At 39.6% G+C, this 19,994-nt stretch overlaps 1 protein-coding gene across 1 annotated transcript; it reads left to right on the top strand.

Moving 5' to 3' along the window:
• Nucleotides 1-15,853: 15,853 nt before the first annotated feature.
• Nucleotides 15,854-19,733, top strand: LOC120072658 (ribosomal RNA-processing protein). Its single transcript, XM_039025093.2, has 4 exons — nt 15,854-16,349; nt 16,430-16,535; nt 17,659-17,788; nt 19,220-19,733. The coding sequence occupies exons 1-4, from the start codon at nt 16,207-16,209 to the stop codon at nt 19,459-19,461; spliced, it is 621 nt and encodes a 206-aa protein (XP_038881021.1). The 5' UTR covers nt 15,854-16,206; the 3' UTR covers nt 19,462-19,733.
• Nucleotides 19,734-19,994: the final 261 nt, after the last annotated feature.

Genomic DNA, 19,994 nt, shown 5'->3' with positions numbered 1-19,994 from the left:
CCCTTTCAGACACGGACCGCTATGATTTTTACCACATTGTGGACATCCCATGTTAGTTTGGGATCCCACTAAATTTGCATTGTTCAAGGTAATAGGATATTCAGTATTATTGTTCACACTATTCTCAGATTTTTCAGGGTTTTCCCCTGGGCTAGCGCCGCGGTCTCCAGCTTGCGTTCCGGAGTCATTCCACCACCAGTCTTGTCTGCTCGGATTCATTTCCTATAGTGGACATTATTCAAGTTATTACTTACTAATTTCTTTATTTTCACTTCCCCTTTCTTATGTTTTCTTATGTCTACTTATTATTCCTTATTTCTTTTTCCTAACCTTTCCTGATTCTACTTTAGGTTTTCCTAGTATATTTCGTTATATTTATTTCTTTTTAGGTTTTGACCTAGCCTATCTTCTAATATTATCTGGCTTCCCTACCTTAGGTAAGCCTTTTTTTGATGTCGTTTTGGCTTTAACCTGTCCCTTTTTCCTTTATTTTTCCTAGATTCTATTTATACTTATGCTAGACTCAACTTTTTCCAAGGTTTTATGTAAACCTTTGCTCTGATACCAAGCTGTCACACCCCCTCCCTAGCTTTAGCCCCCAAGACTTAAAAGAGAGCGTGAGGGTACACCAGTAGTATTCCAAGACAACATTTAAATTTAACATTTCCCCCCTATCTATTAAAGATTTCAACATGTTTACAACACTCTATCTAACTTTCATACACATAGTTCAATTTCCTATATTCTTTATTACATGATCCGAGCCGTGCCCTGAGAATTTACCAAGTCCTGGTGTGTTGGTGGTTAGTAGACTCCTTCCTGAACGCTCCGCTTTGCTACCTGGGGGGGATATAAGGAAACATTTGGAAGAGTGTGAGCTACTAAACCCAGTGAGTGGTGCTTTTAACATAATAATCACTTTGCAAAACATATTTTTGGGAAGTCAACACATAATCACAATTCTAGTATAATTTATGCATGATCATGTGTACATTCATTCAATCATCATCCTCTAGTTCCATGCTATACGTGGCATGTTCATATCATGGAAATATTATCAATCACAACAACTTTTTATGGAAACTTTCCTATAACCCACTTTTCCTGCCAATGTGCACATCGACAATTCTTTTCCCGCTAGTCATGCTTAGGTAACTTGACTATATTTCTCACCAGTCGTCACCGACTATTATTTCCCCCCGACCAAGGCCGACTATATTTTCCCGCAAAGCACCTTTTGTTAATCATGCTAACTTATGTAGTCCGGGTATAATCTCAGTTTCCATAAGAATTTCACAGACAATATCATGACAATCAACATAACATCATAAGCATGCATTTTGCACTTACATATGCATTTATCCACATATCAACGCAATAAACTAAGTAAACACTCACCGCAAGCAAGTTTTTCCACTAAAATCACCTTGAGAATACCTTCCTGAGAATTCCTACATATCAATGGAAAATCCTTAATTAATACTTGTTATATCAATAAATAATGTCAAAATAGCCAAAATATCGTTATATAATGAAAATATCAGCTTACCCTACTCTAATTTAGCCAGAATCCCAAAATTAGCCTCTTTAGAGGTTATTTGGACCGTGGTAGGCAGCTGGCCGTTGAGCAGTAGGCAGGGTGGGCGTGCTATGTCGCATAGGGGGTTGACGCATTGGGCGTGCGTTGCACTGGGCGTGATGCATCGCACGGGGAAGGTAGCTATGCTGGGCTATCGCATAGGATGCATCGAGCGAGGCATGCGGATGGACGCAGCGCTGCGAGGCGTGCACGCAGGGTGTAGGCTGGCTGTGCGTTCGACTGATTCAATGCCTCATCAACGCAACCTTTGTTTCTTTTAATCTTCAATCAATTTGGCAGCCTAATAACTCAAACGTAACTCTCTAAATATGCTCTCAACACAAGATTTAGGTGATGGTATGAAGAAATTCCTCTTGCCCAACCCCTCTATTTATAGCCATTCCAAACTCACCCCATGGTGACAACTCAACTCCCATTTGTCTCACTTTGGAGCTGCCAACACTTAGTCTACCCAGCCTAGCCTTGAGTTGTTCTCATCTCAGCTTGCTAGCAAAAATCTTCTTTTTTGCATGAAATCTCCTTCACCCACCTCCTACTTGGGGTGATAAGACTTCAATTGCATGAAATCTCCTTTGTCCACCTCCTACTAGAACTTTTTGTGATCCTCCTTTTGCCATCTAAATCACTTAAATACTTAACATATTTCTCTACTTAAATTGTTTAAGACTTATGCTCGTATACCATTGGCATCTTCCCTTGAAGTTTTCCATCAATTAGCCTCACCTTTTATCCTTAACGAATAGTAACTCACCCTTCCTTCATCAAAGTCCTACTTAGCCATCGCATGAGTTGGCCATCACCAACGCATAGGGTGGTCGCTCACCCTCGACGCATGGCTTGCTCGGCCTACTAAGAATGGACGCACGATGCTGACCATCGACGCATGGGCGCGCTGCCTAGGCGCTTGTGCGCTTGGCCGTATAGGCACGCTCGGCCGTGTGGGTGTGCCTCGCCGCATGGGTGTACGCTTGGCTTATCACATCGACGCATGGTTATTTGGCAGGCTTAGCAGGCTCGGCAGTGCTTCGACGCATAGGATGGCTTGCTCGGCTTGCCCGTTTGACGCATAGGTAGGGTGCTCAGCATACACCATTGATGCATGGGCTGCGCGCTTGACGCACTGCCTATGCACTTGTCCTTGATGCATGGGCTGCGTGCTTGGCGCATGGCCTGTGCACTTGGCTTCAACGCACCGCCTGCGCGCCTAGCATGCTCACTCGACGCATGCTTTCTGCCCATGTTCGCATGGCTCATGTATGCCTTTGCGTTGGTTGTATGTAACCTTTAGCCATTTTCCAAGTTTTCTTGCTTCCATCCTCCATGCATTCTTGCGTCCAACATGTTTAAGCCCTTCATAGGTGTTTGTACTTTTGGTCACCTTTTTGGATAATTTTAGTGTTTTCCACCCTTTTGCTCCAATATCCTTACTTAGGATTTTTCTTCTCTATTTAACCTCCCACTTTTGATTTAGTGTTAGGGTCTTACATTTACCACCCCTTGAAAATAATTTCGTCCTCAAAATTAAACGAAACTTATTTTACAACAGAACTTTTATTTAATAATTTGCCTCATACAATTTTTTTACACCACGATTGTGAAACCCAGATCTCCATTTTTCCTACTTAAGCAGGTGACTAAGGGATTAACTAGGAGAAAGTTAAATCCTATGTTGAAGAAAAAGGAAATTTCTAAGTGTTGAATAGATTTTTCTTGAGTAGCTTTGAGTTAAGTTTAAATCCCTAAAAATTGACCAAGTGTTGGACTAGGCATTGCTATGCATTGGCCACAAGATCTTGGGAAGAGTACTTGGGCAAAGGAAAATTTTGGAAATTTGGCTAAGTATAGAATGTTGTATGGGATGCGTTGGAAGGGACCATTCGAGGGTACCATCTTCTTCTGAGGGTACCATCTTTACAGGCAGTTCTTACAAAGACATTTACAATACCCTCAGATTAGCAGTGAAGCACCAAGATGTACGAAACTTTGAAGAAAACTTATTGGTGGCCTGGTATGAAGCGAGAGATAGCCGAATATGTTGATAAATGTTTGATCTGCCAACAGGTTAAACCAGTGAGACATAGGCCAGGAGGACTCCTTAATCCACTGCTAGTGCCGGAGTGGAAGTGGAAGCATATTACCATGGATTTTCTGTTTGTATTACCTCGTACTACTGGTGGATGGTATATGGGTAATAGTAGACAGACTCACCAAGACAGTGCGGTTTATACCGATTAAAGCGATGTCTACACTAGATCAGCTAACTAAGCTATACATCGATAGGATTGTGAGTCAGCATGGAGTGCTAGTGTCCATAGTTTCAGATAGGGATCTGAGGTTTACTTCTAAGTTTTGGCCTAGTGTACAGAAAGCAGTGCAAACAAAGTTAAAGTTTAGTACAGCATTTCATCCCCAGGCAGATGGTCAGTCAAAGAGGACCATCTAGAGCTTAGAAGACATGTTGAGAGCATTTGGAGATCAAGTTTTCTTAAAGTTATCTCCGTGGAGAGGTGTTCTTCGCTTTGGGAAGAAAGGTAACTGAGTCCTAGATATATTGGTTCTTATCGACTAACAGAACGAGTTGGACCAGCAGCCTATAGACTTGAGTTGCTAGCAGAACTTGCTTGAATACATGATGTTTTCCATGTGTCCATGTTGAGGAAATATATTTCAGATCCGTCACATGTGTTACAAGCACAACCGGTTGAGCTGAAAGAAGACTTGAGTTATAAAAAGGAAGTGGTTCAAATCCTCGACAGAAAGGATCAAGTTTTGAGGAACAAAACGATCCCACTCGTGAAGGTCCTTTGGAGACATCACGGAGTGGAGGAGTCAACCAGGGAGTCAGAAGACCAGATGAGGAGGAGTTACCCGACACTCTTCACCTAAGGACTTCTAAAGTTCGAGGATGAAATTTCATAAGGGGGAGGTAATTTGTAAACCCAAGACTTTCCTTGGATTATTTGCTCTTGTCACATATTGTAGGATGTTGGATTTAAGTTATTGTTGTTCCATTGTTGAAGAAAAATGGCAAAGCTTTTAGTTGAAGTTGTCTTTGATAATTTTGGAATTTATTAATAAAGAAAATAAAAGAAAGGAAATAAAGAAAAAGAAAAGAAAAGAAAAGGAAAAGGGAAAAGGAAAAAAAAAATGAAAGGAAATGGAAACCCATTCGGCACCACCGCCTAACTCATTTCAGCCCATTTCTCCATCATTTCCCATCAGATTTTCAGAGCATTTCGAGAGAGAGAGTGAAAGAAGAAGAAGAAGAAGCTTACTGCAGGTTGGAGGTTGAAGAAGGGAGGAAAAAGTTCATGCAAGTGTAACCATGGAAGAATCTGGGTTCAACCTGCCTATCTCTGGTTTTTAAGTCGGTTTGAGCTACACAAGAATAACTAAGAGATGAGGTCTGACTTCCTTGAAATTTAATCCATTTTATAACAAATTTTATGAAGGAATCTTGAGCTAAATCTGATGATAAGTTAATGGTTTTTGAAAAGGAAAAAAGAGCACAGAATTTTCGTGCAAATCAGAAGGATCTAGGGTTTTCTCTGGTTTTTCGAATATTCTGGGGTGTACAAGTTGAATTATAAGCTCAATTGGGTATGGTTGGAAAGCTTATTCAATTTCCTATAACTTACATGAAGCATTTGTGAGCCAAAAATGAGTAGAAGTAGGTTTAATTTCAGGAGAAGGGTAGAGGGTAGCACAGAAGCACGAATCTGTATTTGCTGTGTTCGGGAGATTTCTGGACAAATCCGTTGGGAATCTCGTTTCTATTCCTTCAGGTAAGTTGTAGAGGGTTCCAAAATGAAGAGTTTGATATATAATACATTAATTTTGGTCAAGTATTGAGGAATTTATGAGTATTGGAAATTATGGTATTGAATCTGGAAAATCTGGAAAAAAAAGTGTGAAGTATGATTTTATTTCTAGAATTTAGAATTCATGAGCATGGAAAGACAAGACGATTTACAGTTCTGATGCTTGGTTTTGGTTTGTTTGACAGGCCAAGAAGAAATAGGCCGAGTCTACAGACTAGGGAACTAGCCAAGACTGTGAGTGACAAAACGAATTTCGAAAATGATTTCTAAACTTTAATTTATGCTTTAAATGGTTTACATGCTTGAATATGAACTTATGAATGGTACATGATTTCTATGAATGGTTTCAAGCATAAGTTTTGAGCTTAGATTTTCTAATGAGGTTTATATACGAGCACGTGATTATTGAATTCCTGAAAAGTAGTTGAAACGATATCATTTAAAGTAAAGTTTGTATTAGCGAGTACTGTTAAAAGATTTTCAATTTTTCATGAGCAAGCTGAGTAAGCTTGAGTTTTACGAAAGATAAAGATAAGCAGGCATGTTTTATTATTTTCATGTGGTTTTCTGAGACTTTTATTGACTACATGACTGAGATATTGAGCCCGAGGCTATATGGTACCGTGTGCACATAGGTTATATTCCATTGTTGACGTTGAGTGTATTCCGTGACAACGATGCTATCGTGAGTGCTGGGCGGGCCCCACTACGACAAAGACGATGGGAGTGCTGGGTGGGCCCCAGTACATCGTAGAGCTAGTAAACGTTGGTTGTACTAGGCGTGCCCTACACAACGTTGATTTGTCATGTTAGTTAAAATGTTTTATATACTTGATATAGCTTGCTAGATTTTAATGACGTACTTGTGGAATATTTGAGGAAGCTTTTATCGTTACACGTTTATGTTTAACACTTTGATTGAACAGATTTATACGTTTAAAAGTTTATCACGTGTTTTGATTTGCGGATTTATAGTTTTAAATTAGTCACTCACTAGGCTTCGTAGCTCACTTTTTCAAAAGGTTTTCCCAATTTTCAGGTAGAGATCGAGCTCCCGGAGTCTGATAACTGCCAAAGTCTATTTTCTACTAAAAGCTTCTAGATCAAGCTCCATACATGGGTGGAGTTGTACATTGTGTCTGTTTGTATTGTAAATATCTTTGTAAGAACTGGATAGTTTATGGTTGTGTAAGCACTAGATGTCTTGGTTGTGTAAACCCTAGTTGGATATGTTTTTGGTTGTGATATCTCTATTAGGTTATTTTCCAAACCGAGTTATGTCAGGATTGCACTTCATGTGTGTCTAAAGATTTTCAGGGGTTCCGCTGTGTTGTGTTACATGTAAAGTATTTTATATCTAAGATTAGTATGTTTATCAGGTTCAACAATTCAACAGGATCAACAGGTATCGTTAAAGGAGGACGACGTCTGTTGGCTTCACGCCATCTCCCTGACTAAGCTAGCAGGTAGTTTGGGAGGGGGTGTGACAACTTGGTATCAGAGCGGTTAGCTCCCTCCACAGTTTTTCCACTTCGTAATGTCACAACCTAATATTGCTCTTTACCTGATCCCCTCGGGTTGCGTGGGAGTTTTGTTGAACTCGACAGAGCCCCTTATGGTCTGTTCTTCAGCTCACTTGCAATTTGGCCCATCTGTAATTCTAGATTGCGAATGGACGTAGCCTGAATTTGAAGCACAGTTTCATTTTTCTCTATGTACTTCTTCAATAGGCTCTCCAAGAAAGAAGATTGTTGTGGTTGAGAGCTACTGGCTTGATTGCTTGTCTGACCGTTGTTGCGTGGGAAGAATCCAAGTGGCCCTTCTTTCTGCGCCACAGATTGGAAATTATGTTGTTGATTCTTCCATGCAAAATTGGGGTGGTTTCTCCACCCGGGGTTGTAGGTATTCGAAAAGGGATTATTTTTTACAAAGTAAACGGACTGTGGATTTTGCGGACATTCTTCCATCGCGTGCCTATCACCGCAAATTACACACCTTGCGTGTTTTGACTAATTGCGTTGATTTTCCCATTTTGTGGTGTTGGGCTACTGATCGCAATTCCCTGAATTAAGTTCATTATTGCGGTCATCTGATTCTGTAGTGAAGCAATAGCACCATTACTTGCGTCGGTATCCTTGATTCTCAATCTCTAATCACTCTCTCTCCAATCCTCGTGGTTTTTGGAGATGCGATCCAAGATATTTTTAGCCTCATCATACGTCTTATCAAGCAGACCACCAACGACTATCGCCTTAGTAGCGATCTGCGGAGCGGGATTCAAACCATGATAAAAGATTTCCATCTGAAGACAGTCTGGCAAACCATTCTGTGGACAATTCCTAACCAACCTCTTAAACCTCGCCTAGGCATCGCTGAGCGATTCGTCCATGTCTTGTTCAAAATTTATTATGAGTTTCCTTCGTCTAGCGTTCTTAGTAGGTGGAAAATACTTCTTCATAAATTTCTCTACGACCTGTTCCCAAGAAGTGATCTCTCCCGACTCGAGGGAATACGCCCATTTCCTTACCTGATCACAAAGAGAAAATGGGAACAAAGTTAATCGAACTTCTTCAGCAAAGATGTTCAGGAACACAAAAGTATTGCAGATTTCAATAAAGCTTCGAAGGTGGGCGTGCGGGTCCTCGCCACGCTGTCCTCCGAATTGTCCTGCAGTCTGGATCATCTGCAGCATCACCAGTTTCATTTCGAATCTGCATCCATCGAGGGCAGGCCTTATGATTCGTGGAGAGAAATCATAGAGGTTTGGCGATGCATAGTGCCTAATGGGCCTATTGCAATCGTTAGCCAGAAGGATTGGATTCGCCATGACGTTGTTTTCATTTGGTGCTCCGTTTCTAGGCTGCTCTGCCATCTCTTCTTTATCTGACTGTGGTTGTTGTTGGCGGTCTCTTAATCTCCGTCTAAACGTCCTCTCAATATCCGGGTCGTAATTCGCCAGAGATTGAGAGTCTGTAAAGAAATCAGAAAATTTACCGTTAGCACACTATTTTGCCGAAGTCCCCGGCAACGACGCCAAAAACTTGATGCATTATTTTATGAAGTGGAATTGGATGATATGCGATGATGGAATTGCATTGAGCACTCAAGTTTTCTCAGTGAAATCAAAGTGTAAACCCCACTGAGTTTCCTGGTAAGTCCAGGGTCGAACTCAAGGACTTGAGAAAATAGGTTGCGATGGTAATTTTTAGGAAAACTTTGCGGTAACCGAATAAATCAATAGTTGTTTGCAGTTGTCGTTTACATTAATGAAAAATAAACAAATGTGGCAGAGTTTGAAAAGAGTTGATAAAATGGAAGATGCGATGAGTATGAGGTGAACGGGTTGAGAAAAGTTTCGGCTAACACTTCCTAAGATATGTTCATGCTATGCGATCATGCAACATGCATACAATAGTAAACCACCTCTCGGTGCAAATGCCACGACTTCTAAAGCTAGAACGCATGTGATGTATGTGCAAAGGTGTCTATAGGGCCTACACATAAGCCTCTAATTCTTGTCTATGTGATGATACACAAACAAGGCGACCACATATCATCATTCCCATCTCTAGGATGCATGCGATACAGGTTGGCAAACAGAGCTTATCTCTAAGTCCCTATCTCTTGTTTATGCAGTTCTAATCTTGCTCTCTCGAGTCTAGATTCTAACCTCGCTCTCTCAAGTCTTAGGTTCTTTCTTTAGACTCTCTCTCGAGTAGCTATAAAGGGATATTTGGCACAACATAACACAATCGCAAGCAATGAACTTCCTAGGTCATGTTAGCTTAGTTCTTCTCAACCCATTCGACTAGTTTAACTACTCATGCGTACTAAGAGAGTGAACAAATGTAGAATGAGAACTTCCATTGTATAAATATAAAGATGAAGTACAAAACAACAATGCAAGAATAGAATAAAGAGCCTGGTAGCAATCTCTTGCTTCCCAGGCTTTTACACTATCTTTCTACTCGTGTTTAAAAGATAATCTCGCTCTCACAAGAGTCGGCCCGCTCTCTGCTTCTACGCCTCAGAGTTCTCTCTTGAGTTGCCCTGAGTGATCTTCGGTGTCTCTACTCTTCTCTTACTCCGCCTTAAAATAAAAAGGAAAGCTATGGACAAAGACGTGTGATCCGAACTTATGAATTTCCGAACCCCTTTTCTGAAGGTTGCCTTCGGTATTTATAGAGCTTCTGGGATGAGAGGCGACTTCTCTCTTATGATTGCACAGATGGGATAGCTTTAATTCCTGACTGGTGCGTCGAATATTTGTCACCAAAAAGCTGAATGTACTTGTTATCGTTAGCGGCTGTCAACTTAATTCGGATTCGACTGTCATCAGCTTTCTGTCCCATCATGATTAATTATGCCTTTCACTCAGATGCGCCCACCAAGTTGAGCTGACCAAGTTGCGACAATCCTTCTTAAGCAAATGTTTGTGAACACAATCATCGTAAAGCCTTGCGGTAATGCTGCGCTCGACCAATGATTTCCTATAATCGTAATTTCCGCCTTGCGTCAATGCATATTCTACATAAAAATACAAAAATCAATTATTCCTATGCGATGAACGCAGGCAACCGCAATATTATGAATTTGATACTTTTTGGATGCAATTTAACATGTTTCATCAACGCAAGCCAGCATTGTTTAAGAACTTAGCACTATGATAACGTGCATTTCTGCCTGTTATCAGTTTACAAACAGACTTAGTAAAGAACATTGGAATTCTATGGAAAGGGTTATAAGGTACTTGAAGAAAACCCAAAACCTAGGATCACATTATCAGAAGTTTCCCACTATCTTGGAAGGGTTCAACGATGCTGATTGGAACTCCCTTTCAGATGATTCAAAGGCTACAAATGACTATATCATTAATATGGCAGGAAGAGTTGTCTCTTGAAAGTCTAAGAAACAGACTATTTTAGCCTAATCTACGATGGAGTCAAAAATAATAGCACTAGCGATAACTAGTGAAGAAACAAGTTGGCTTAGAAGTCTGCTATCAGAGATTCCCTTATGGGAAAAGCCAGTACCAGCCATATTGATCCATTGCAATAGTACTGCAGCAATTGCAAAAGTTCAGAATCGTTACTACAACAGAAAGAGATGACAAATACGTCGTAAGCACAATACCATTAGAGAGTTTCTCACTACTGGTGCAGTTAAAGTGGATCATATATGAATTGATGAAAATTTAGCAGATCTTTTGATGAAAGGACTGGCTAGAGAGAAGGTTTTCAGAACTTTAGAAAGGATGGGACTCATGCCTATGGAAAGATGAATCACTATGAAAAAAACCCAACCTGTAGACTGGAGATCCCAAGAAACAGGTTCAACGGGTAATAACTAATCACAAGTGTTTTGTAGTGAATCATTCTAAAACAAACACAGAGTTCTATTCCTATAACTTAGAGTCTGAGCATGATATCTTGAAGCATAAGAGAGGTTGAACTCGGTTCTTAATAAGATCTATATTTGATGACAAGTGGGGTATCTAGCTACAAGAGTACTTTTGATAGACTCGCCTATGTGAATGTGGAAGTGGGGGTCGCTTCCTATGGAGTTTCTTAGGCTAACTCTCTAGAGCGTTCACTAAACTGGGATACACGTGCTAGGCCTTAAAGCACGAGCTTTTGAACTATACCCTAATGATACTATTGTGAGATCTTGTTAGAGATAGAGTTCAAAACCAAGGCTTACTCTAGTATATTCTGAATCATTTACACTAAAGGTTCAAGTCAAAGACACCTTTGCTTATGCATAGTGTTGTTAGACTGAAATTGCTTGATGAAAAATTTGTTTTTTTCTTATGTTTAAATTTTTAAGTGGAGGATTGTTAGGTTAAAATTTAACTTCGTTTTTAAAAGAAAAAAACTTAAGGGAACCAACCTTTTGGTTGAGAATCCCACATTGAGATTTTGAAAAGGGAGTCTTCTTTTTGTACTCCAACCTTGGGCTATAGGTTTGGGCCCCGAGGGATACCCATCATTTAGAAGGAGTGAGGAGATAGACCAATGTAGGTTCGGTGGACGTCCCACACGCGCGCCGGCGTCATCCGACCATGTGTGATTATTTTTCAATAAAAATATTATTTGCATTTCCCTCAAAAGGCGCGTCGGTATGTGTTCCAGTCGGTAACGATGCATTTTAGATCAATTTTTTGGGGTTATTTTTATCCTGGGGACGACGTGGCAGTAATTCCTGACCTGCTTGCACACTTGGGCAGAGTTACGAAACGTCTTAAAGAGAGCGAGCTACGTGACTCAGCCTATAACGAGCTTGTGTTTTATAGGTTCCGCTCCAGACCGTCTGCTGCTATCCTAAGATTGTTGTAGTTTCCAACAAGATAATTATCTCATTTTTCATTATATGAAGGAATACTTAACACTTATACATACTATTATGGAAAAAATAAAGAAAACTTATCTGTTTTTTCTCTTTCTGTTGTAACCACCTAGCTCACTTCACCTCTCCTTTATTGTTGTAAAATATGCATATAAATAAAAAAAAAAAAAAAAGTGAGTGGAAAGAGAAGACAATTCATTTTAAAATCTCTAAAATCAAAATGCAATAAAAGTGAATACCCTCCCTTGTACAGTGGACGTAGGCACCTTTGCCAAACAATTCTAATACCTTGTGTTGATTCTTCTTCTATACTTAATTGATCATCATCTATGTTCTTGGAGAATTGATGTGATACCCTAACACTAAATCTAAGGTGGAAGGTTATTTGGAGAAGGAAAATTTTAAGTAATAAAGATATTGGGGCAAGGGTGAAAGCATTAGTACTAAATTATATCAAAAGGTGGCAAATGGGCCAACGCATATGAAGGGCTTAAGCACATTGAACGCAAGAGTGCGTGGGAGGATGGAAGCAAGAAAACTTGGGCAATGGTCGTAGGCTTGTATGCAACTAACGCAGGACATGCCAAGCGCACAGCCCATGCGTCGAGCCCAAGCGTATAGCCCATGCGTCGAGCAAGTATGCCAAACACCCATGCCTATGCGTCGAGCGCTGCCGAGCCTGCCAAACAGCCATGCGTCGATGCCTTGGGCCGAGCGCACAACCCATGCATCGAGCGGCCAGCCTATGCTACGAGTGCATTGTTGAACGGCTATGCATCGAAGAGCCTTGCCAAGCATTAATGCGTCAAGGCACGCCCATGCGGCCAAGCACACCTATGCGACTGAGCGAGCGAGCGATGATCAACGCCTATGCAGCACACCCATGCGTCGATGGTCAGCGCATATGCCAAGTGCTATGCGTCCATGCCAAGCAAGCCGTGCAGACATACCTAGTGAGCCATGCGTCAAAGATGAGCTGCCACCCTATGCGTTGGGGATGGCTGACTCATGAGATGGCTAAGTGGGATTTTGATGGAAATGAGTTGGTTTGCTATGCGTTGTGGACAAAAGAAAGGCTAATTGATGGGGAAAAGAATTCCAAGGGGAGATGGCAATATTTATGAAATGCGTTGATAAGCCTAACAAATTAGATAGATGAACATGTTAAGTATTTAAGTGATTGAGGTGGCAAAAGGAGGTTCACACAAAGCTCTAAGCAGGAGGTGGACAAAGGAGATTACATGCAAAAGAGGTCTTATCACCCTAAGCAGGAGGTGAATGAAGGAGTTTACATGCAAAATGGGGATTTTGGCTGGCAAATTAAGGTGAGAACAACTCAAGGCTGCGCTGGAATAGGCTAAGTGTTGGCAGCTTCAAAAAGGGACAAATAGGATTTGAGTTGTCACAAGGGGGTGAGTTTGGGATGGCTATAAATAGAGGGATAGGTGAGAAGAATTCATTCATGTCATCACCAAAATCTCTGTGTTGAGAGCTTATTTAGAGTGTTACGCTTGAGTATTTAGGCTGCCAAATTAATTGCGGTCTGAAGGAGCTAAAGTTGCATTGGTGAAACATTGGAGCCGGCCCGGACGCACAGCCAGCCAATGCATCCAGCACACAACGTGCATGCCTTGCGCCTTGCAATGCTGTGTCCGTCCATCAGCGCACCTCACACGAACGCATCATGCACGCCAGCCCAACACAACAACCCACCATGCGACGCATCACGCACGCCCAATGCAGCGACCCACTGTGCAACACAGCACGCCCATCCTGCACCCGACCGAACGCCCAACTGCCTGCCACAGTCCAAATAACCTCTAAAGGGGCTAATTTTAGGATTTTGGCTAAGTTTGGAGTAGGGTAAGCAGGTACTTTCATTATATAATGGTATTTTGGCTATTTTTGCATTATTTATTGATATAACAAGTGTTAATTGAGGAATTTTCATTGATATGGAGGAACTCTTAGGAAGGTATTCTCAAAGTGGTTTTAGTAGGAATCTTGCTTACGGTGAGTGGTTATTTAGTTTTATGCATTGATATGTGAATAAATGCATAGGTAAGTACAAGATGCTTGCTTATGATGTTATGTTACTTGCCATGATATTGTCTGTGTAATTTCTATGGAAACTAAGATTATACCTGAAATATATAAGTTAGCATGCTTAAAAATGGTATTTGGCGGGAAAAATATAGTCGGCCTCGGTCGGCGGAAAATAATAGTCGGTGACGACCGGCGGGAAATATAGTCAAGATACCTAAGCATGACTAGCGGGAAAGAATTGTCGATGTGCACATTGACGGAGAAAGCGGGTTATAGGAAAGTTTCCATAAAAATTTGTTATGATTGTTAATGTATGCATGATGTGAACATGCCACGTATAGCATGAGACTGGAGGATAATGATTGAATGAAATTACACATGATCATGCATAGATTATACTGAAATTGTGATTATGTGATTGACTTCCCAAAAATATATTTTGTAATCGGATCATGTAATAGTGTATAGGAAATTGAGCTATATGTATGAAATTTAGATAGATTACTATAAACATGTTAAGGTTTTTAATAGATAAAGGGGGAAATGTTAAATTAAAATGTTGTCTTGGAATGCTACTAGTATATCCTCATGCTCTCTTCCAAGTCTTGGAGCTAAGGCTAAGGAGGGGGTGTGACAATTGATCATATCACAATGGCCTTCTTCCTCCATCTTCGTCTTCTTCACCAAGCCCTGAGAGAATAGAGAGAGAGAACAATCAGAATTTCGTTCTTTTGCATGTTCTGAAACTGAAGGGAAAAACCACTTTCAGAATTATCCCTTTTCTGAATGTATTACCTGTGTGTAAAAGAAAACAACTACGTGGTTTAATATTCATGACAGAATTTTTGGGTCAGGGTCTTTAGTGTTATTGCAACCCAATACATACACATGAAAGAAAAATAATATAGCTACTAAACAAAATTTATTCTTTAATACCCACTGAAATCTTATCTTAGTTCACAACCCGAAACGATCATGTTAACCTCTGCTCTAGCTTTGACCCTTGATGTACCCATCAACGTTTTCCTTTCTAAATCCAATGTTTAGTTGGGGTTTCAATAACGATTTGGATAACCAATTTTGTGGCATTGATTTCCCTACACACTTACGTTTTGTTGAATCAAAAGGTAGGTGGTTAAATCAAAAGGTTGAGGAACTGAAGCTTTCAGGTTTGGGTTGGTGGGGGCGGCAAAGAGGGTGGCAGGGAGAGGGGAATGGGGGAGGATACTCACTAGGGATGAGAGGTAGTGAGAATTGGTGAGGAAGATTCTGGTTTCGATGGTGCGGATTGACATTCGTTTTTCACTAGGCGGTGACACTCGGTAGCAACAGAAGAGGTGCAGTAATGGCGGTGGAAGGTTGAAGGAGAGGGGGGAAATGAAGAAAATGGGAGGGAAGCCCATGTCATAATTTTACCAAATCATCTTACTAACTATTCATATTTAACCACTGTCACGTCATTTTATTGTTAATCAGCTGGCTAACCCTTTAAGTTAGATCGATTGGATTAAGTTGAGGGTCTCAAATTTTGGATTAGATTGGATCCGATTATAACTTATTTTTTTAACTAAAAATATGTAATTTTATATATAACAAATGATTAATAACTAAAAATCTCATAAAATTCAAATATTAAATACCAAATATTTATGATAATTATTATAAACTTTTGATCTAGACAAATATGATAATAATTTTAAAAGAAGAAATATTAAAAATTCACACATTAATCAACACAAAGTAATCAAACTTTAAACAAATATATATATATATATATATATATATATTATTCATATATATAAAATTTGGATTAGATTGGTACAATCCAAATTTCTTTTTCTCAATATACGATCCAATCCAATCTAAGAATAAAAACTAATCCGATCCTTATAAATTAGATAGTCCACATTATTCGACCAACTCTTTCGGGAGCTTCTGTTAGCTATTGTGCGGCACTTGTTCCCGCTCATGAACAAGTCAGCCATTTCGAATATGGACTGCGAGGTATTCAAATAAGCTCTTAAAGAATAATTTCTCAAACGTTGTGATTAAAATATATATCTTAAAACTAACAAAAACCTAGACAAAGAAAGGGAAAAACTACACACGCAGCCGTGGGAACAAAAACTGAGGCGCCGGAATCTGGAGGTAAAATCGCAAGGTGTGGGTCTTTGGTCTAGAGGGCGGAACTCGCCGGCGGTGGGTCTCGGTTTCGGAGGTCAGAGTGGTGGGTTTTTTGGGTCTCAGTTCAGCGGCGACGGGGCAATTACTGGCGTGTGGGTTTTGGTCAAGAGGCTGGGCAAAATCGTGGGGCACAATTTGAAGGGCCGGACAGTCTAAGACAGTGACTGAGAGGCGGCGGTAAAGTCAAGTTTGTTATTCTCTTCCAAGAGAATGTTACAGTTACGGGGCGGTGCCATGGTGAGGAACGATGGAGAAGAAGGGGCCGAGCTCGCACAGCCTCATGCTCGACACATAAAGAAGAGAGCTCTCAGGAACAAAGCTCTTTCTGTCTCTTTCAATGAGAAAGACTTGAGGTTTTCCTTCAAACTAAGCACGAACTTGATTAATCGGTTTATTTGGACTTTTGTTTGATGTTAATTGTTGTTTTTCTTAGGGACTTTGTTACTGGATTTCACAAGAGGAAGAAGAAAAGGAGAAAGGAAGCAAAGAAGCAACAAGAGGAAGCTATCCGGCGGAAGCGCATCGAAGCACGCAAAAAGGTTTGGAAGACTTTTCTAATTTTGAGAAGGAATTGCAGAAAACATATAGCTATTTTGTCCTTCGGTTGACAGCTTTGTAGAGTTTATATTCAGGCAACAGATGAGATTTCCCAACTTGTAAATTTTCTGTGAATAATACCACTTTTCTACCTTCAATGAACTTAGAATAGAGCATGATGAAATTTTTTTCTGGTAGATTGTTGATTTCCCAACACAGCTGCTGAATCATTAGGATTCTCAGGGGTAGAAAGAGAAGAGAGAACCAAACACATCATTAGTTTCAGGAAAAGTTAATTTTCTGCAGACTATGGAGATGAGGCTGGCTGTAAATTAAAGATGTCAATGTTGTTCTTCCACCTTGGATTTGTCCAAGGTTATATGAATTTTTTTCAATCCTTAGTTGCAGATGTCACATCGAGTATTTAGGAGACTTGCACTTATCTCTCTGATAATTACAAAAGGCCTTAGCCATTTAGGCTCATTATGAAGTATTGGATCTAATAACCTATGAAAACTCTCCCTTAGATCTCTCAACACCTCCAAAACGTCTACCATTTCTCCCAAGCCATATTGATGGAAGAATGATGAAGAAAGAACTAAGTAGCTTGCCAAAGAATTTAACCCTTCTCCTTGTAAGGGGGAACAACAAAAACTCCTCCATCAAACCCTGCAAAACCTGTTTCTTCACTTAAGCTCAAGCACAAGAATATAAAGCTTATCTATCATAAGGATTATAACTATGCTTTAAGATTTTGGCTACACTTCTGCTGCAGATGATACAAACGATGTTAAGGGAGAGTTAAGGGAAGGTGATTTAAGTTGTGAGAGATTGCCTCCAGCTTTTCTGTTACTTTTAATACTGAATCTCTCTAAAGGTTTATTTTTTTCCTTTTTTTTTTTTTTTTTTTGTGTTGCCTCAATGCTTGTAGGCATCATGTATCCTTTAGATAAAATGCTGCAAATTAGTGATCATGTATGTGTTGTAATGAAGAATTTATAGCGTGAGTTGTGTAAAATGTCATTGATTAGAGGAAACAAGGAAGAGAACAGCCTTTGGTGCATCTATCTATTTCTTCTATAGCATCTGAGACATATTTTCTAAAAGTCCTAAATAATCCTGCAGAGAAGATTAGAAAAAGATCTGGTGCTGTATGGCGGTGTTCTTCCAGCTGACAGGCCGGTTGATGAAGAGAATGATGATCACGAGGAGGGGGAGGAGGATGAGGAAGAGAAGCCATTAGCACCATTTTCTGGTATTTTACTAACAATTGTACATTAAAATATCAAGTGCATGTGATCAGCCATCTGCCCTAGCTTGCTTAGAACACATGTCTGTTCAATTAAAATGGCATATAATAGTTATAAGTTCTTCTCTTGTACAAGTGGAAAAACGAAGTATCCATCTAAAAAAACCAGATCAGATATTATTTATGTTCATAAGGAAGCTAAAAGTCAGTTATATATGAAAAATAAGTAGGAAAGTTGATAAAATTGATAACGATATACAGTGTTTTAAAAAGCCCTCCTGGGTGTAGGTTTGGCGCTCGCCTTGGAAAGGTGAGGCTCACAAAATAAAACGTGCCTCAGGTGCGTGCCTTTGTTGAAGGCCCAAGGCTCAAAGCCCTGAGCCTTGTGGCTTTTTCATTATTTTTAGAAATTAGTAATAATTAAGGATTTCCTTCTTTATTAACTAAAAGAATCAAGTTTACTAAGGCTAAAGGCAAAATTTCTTATATTTGTTTTGTTTGTTTTTTTGGTTGTTGTTTTGTTTTGTTTTGTTTTTTAGCCTTGTGGCTTTTTCATTATTTTTAGAAATTAGTAATAATTAAGGATTTCCTTCTTTATTAACTAAAAGAAGGAAGTTTACTAAGGCTAAAGGCAAAATTTCTTATATTTGTTTTTTTTTTTGGTTGTTGTTTTGTTTTGTTTTGTTTTTTCATATTTCCACTTCAACTATGCTCTCTTTTTAATGTAACATTAATATATAGTGCGCCTCACCAAAAAAAAGAAAAAAAAGTCCGTATCTTTTTGTGTGCCTTGCGCCTAGGCTCTATAGGACCATTGCGCCTTAGTGCGTCTTGGGCATTTAAAAACATTGATGATATGCATTCTTTTAGAAAAAAAAGACGGTTTTCATTTGTATTAGCTCCAAAACTTGTTTCAATAATTAATCACTGGAAGCTAGGAATTGATATTGATACGAGACATGGATATGATGCGATATGTACATACTGACATGTAATGTTTTTTTTCTAAATCTAGGACACAGACGTGTTTATTAAAACATACATTTTTTTAAAAAATGTCATCTTTAAATATGAGGAAATTCACTGTCAATGAGTTTATGCAATTATATGCTAAAAAAAATTAGTTTGATGTATTTCACTGTTAGGTTTTAATAGTCTTGTCCTATGTGTCTATTTATTATACATGAAATGTGTTTGATATGTGTGTAACAAGTTGGCCCCGTTTTGAGTTTGTGTTACGAATGTCTAAAACACATCTATTGCACCAACAAGTACTGATACATGTGCAACAAGTGTTAGAGTGTGCAAGTGTCCAACACACTAGCCAAGTTAAAGTGTCTGTACTTCTTAGACTGGAAGTGTAAGTATCATCTATGTTGCAGAACAGCTACATGTTGCATTCTGTTGATCCAAACGTGCTTTTGGTTTTCTCTGTAGAGACGACAACGTATGACAGTGGAAATATCAAAGTCACTGTGATAACAAGTGAAGTATCTCGGGAAGAAGAAATCGATCCCATTGACAAGCCACAGACAGCAACAACCCAATTGTTCGCAAAGGATAAGAAGCATAACCTGCCAGTTACCAAAAAGAAGCCATTCAAGAAAGTTGCAAAACAGAGGTCAAGGCCAAAAGCCCGAAGTAAAAGAGACAAGAGGAAAGGAAAGAAAAAGAAATAGGTAATTATACTAAGAATTTTAGCTCTTTGCTAAATGTTCAATGTGATATCATTTATTCGTTATCTCATGAGAATTACGTAGTGATCTTGAGCAATGGGTGTAGGGACTTTGAGGGTTTTATTCGTTATCTCATGAGAATTACGTTGTGATCTTGAGCAATGGGTGTAGGGGGGACATTGAGGGTTTTGTATTACTTCGTACAAGCTTGGCCATTTTGCGAACTGAATGTGCAACTTTTATTTTTATGAGAAGCTGAAATGATTCATTCAGAACTCCAAGAAGAAAAAATAACAGATCATCTAAGCATAAAAGAAAATTCGTATTACTCTACTGAAAAGCATGTAATGTCTGATGATCGATATATCTTCGGAATGCCAATTTAGTTCCCTTTGGCCTCTGTGTGTGTATCTAATCTCAGTGTTTACGGCTCTTGGAAGCTTGTTTTTTAGTGCTTGGTTGTTTGCTATCCTTTTGGTTTTTAGTCCTTTGTTCTGAGCTCCCCAGGTGGTTTGGTGGTGTCCCTCGTGGGGTGT

Source organism: Benincasa hispida, chromosome 3 (assembly GCF_027475165.1).
Source record: "Benincasa hispida cultivar pf3 chromosome 3, pf3_genome.v1.1, whole genome shotgun sequence".
NCBI lineage: Eukaryota > Viridiplantae > Streptophyta > Magnoliopsida > Cucurbitales > Cucurbitaceae > Benincasa > Benincasa hispida.
The sequence above is the reverse complement of the archived record's forward strand: the minus strand, read 5'-3'. Positions and strand labels throughout refer to the sequence as shown.

Coding starts and splice junctions, on each gene's coding strand:
- LOC120072658 (XM_039025093.2), top strand. CDS start 16,207: ATGTTACAGTTACGGGGCGGTGCCATGGTGAGGAACGATGGAGAAGAA. Junction 16,350..16,429: donor TTCAATGAGAAAGACTTGAG/GTTTTCCTTCAA, acceptor TGTTTTTCTTAG/GGACTTTGTTACTGGATTTC. Junction 17,789..19,219: donor GCCATTAGCACCATTTTCTG/GTATTTTACTAA, acceptor TTTTCTCTGTAG/AGACGACAACGTATGACAGT.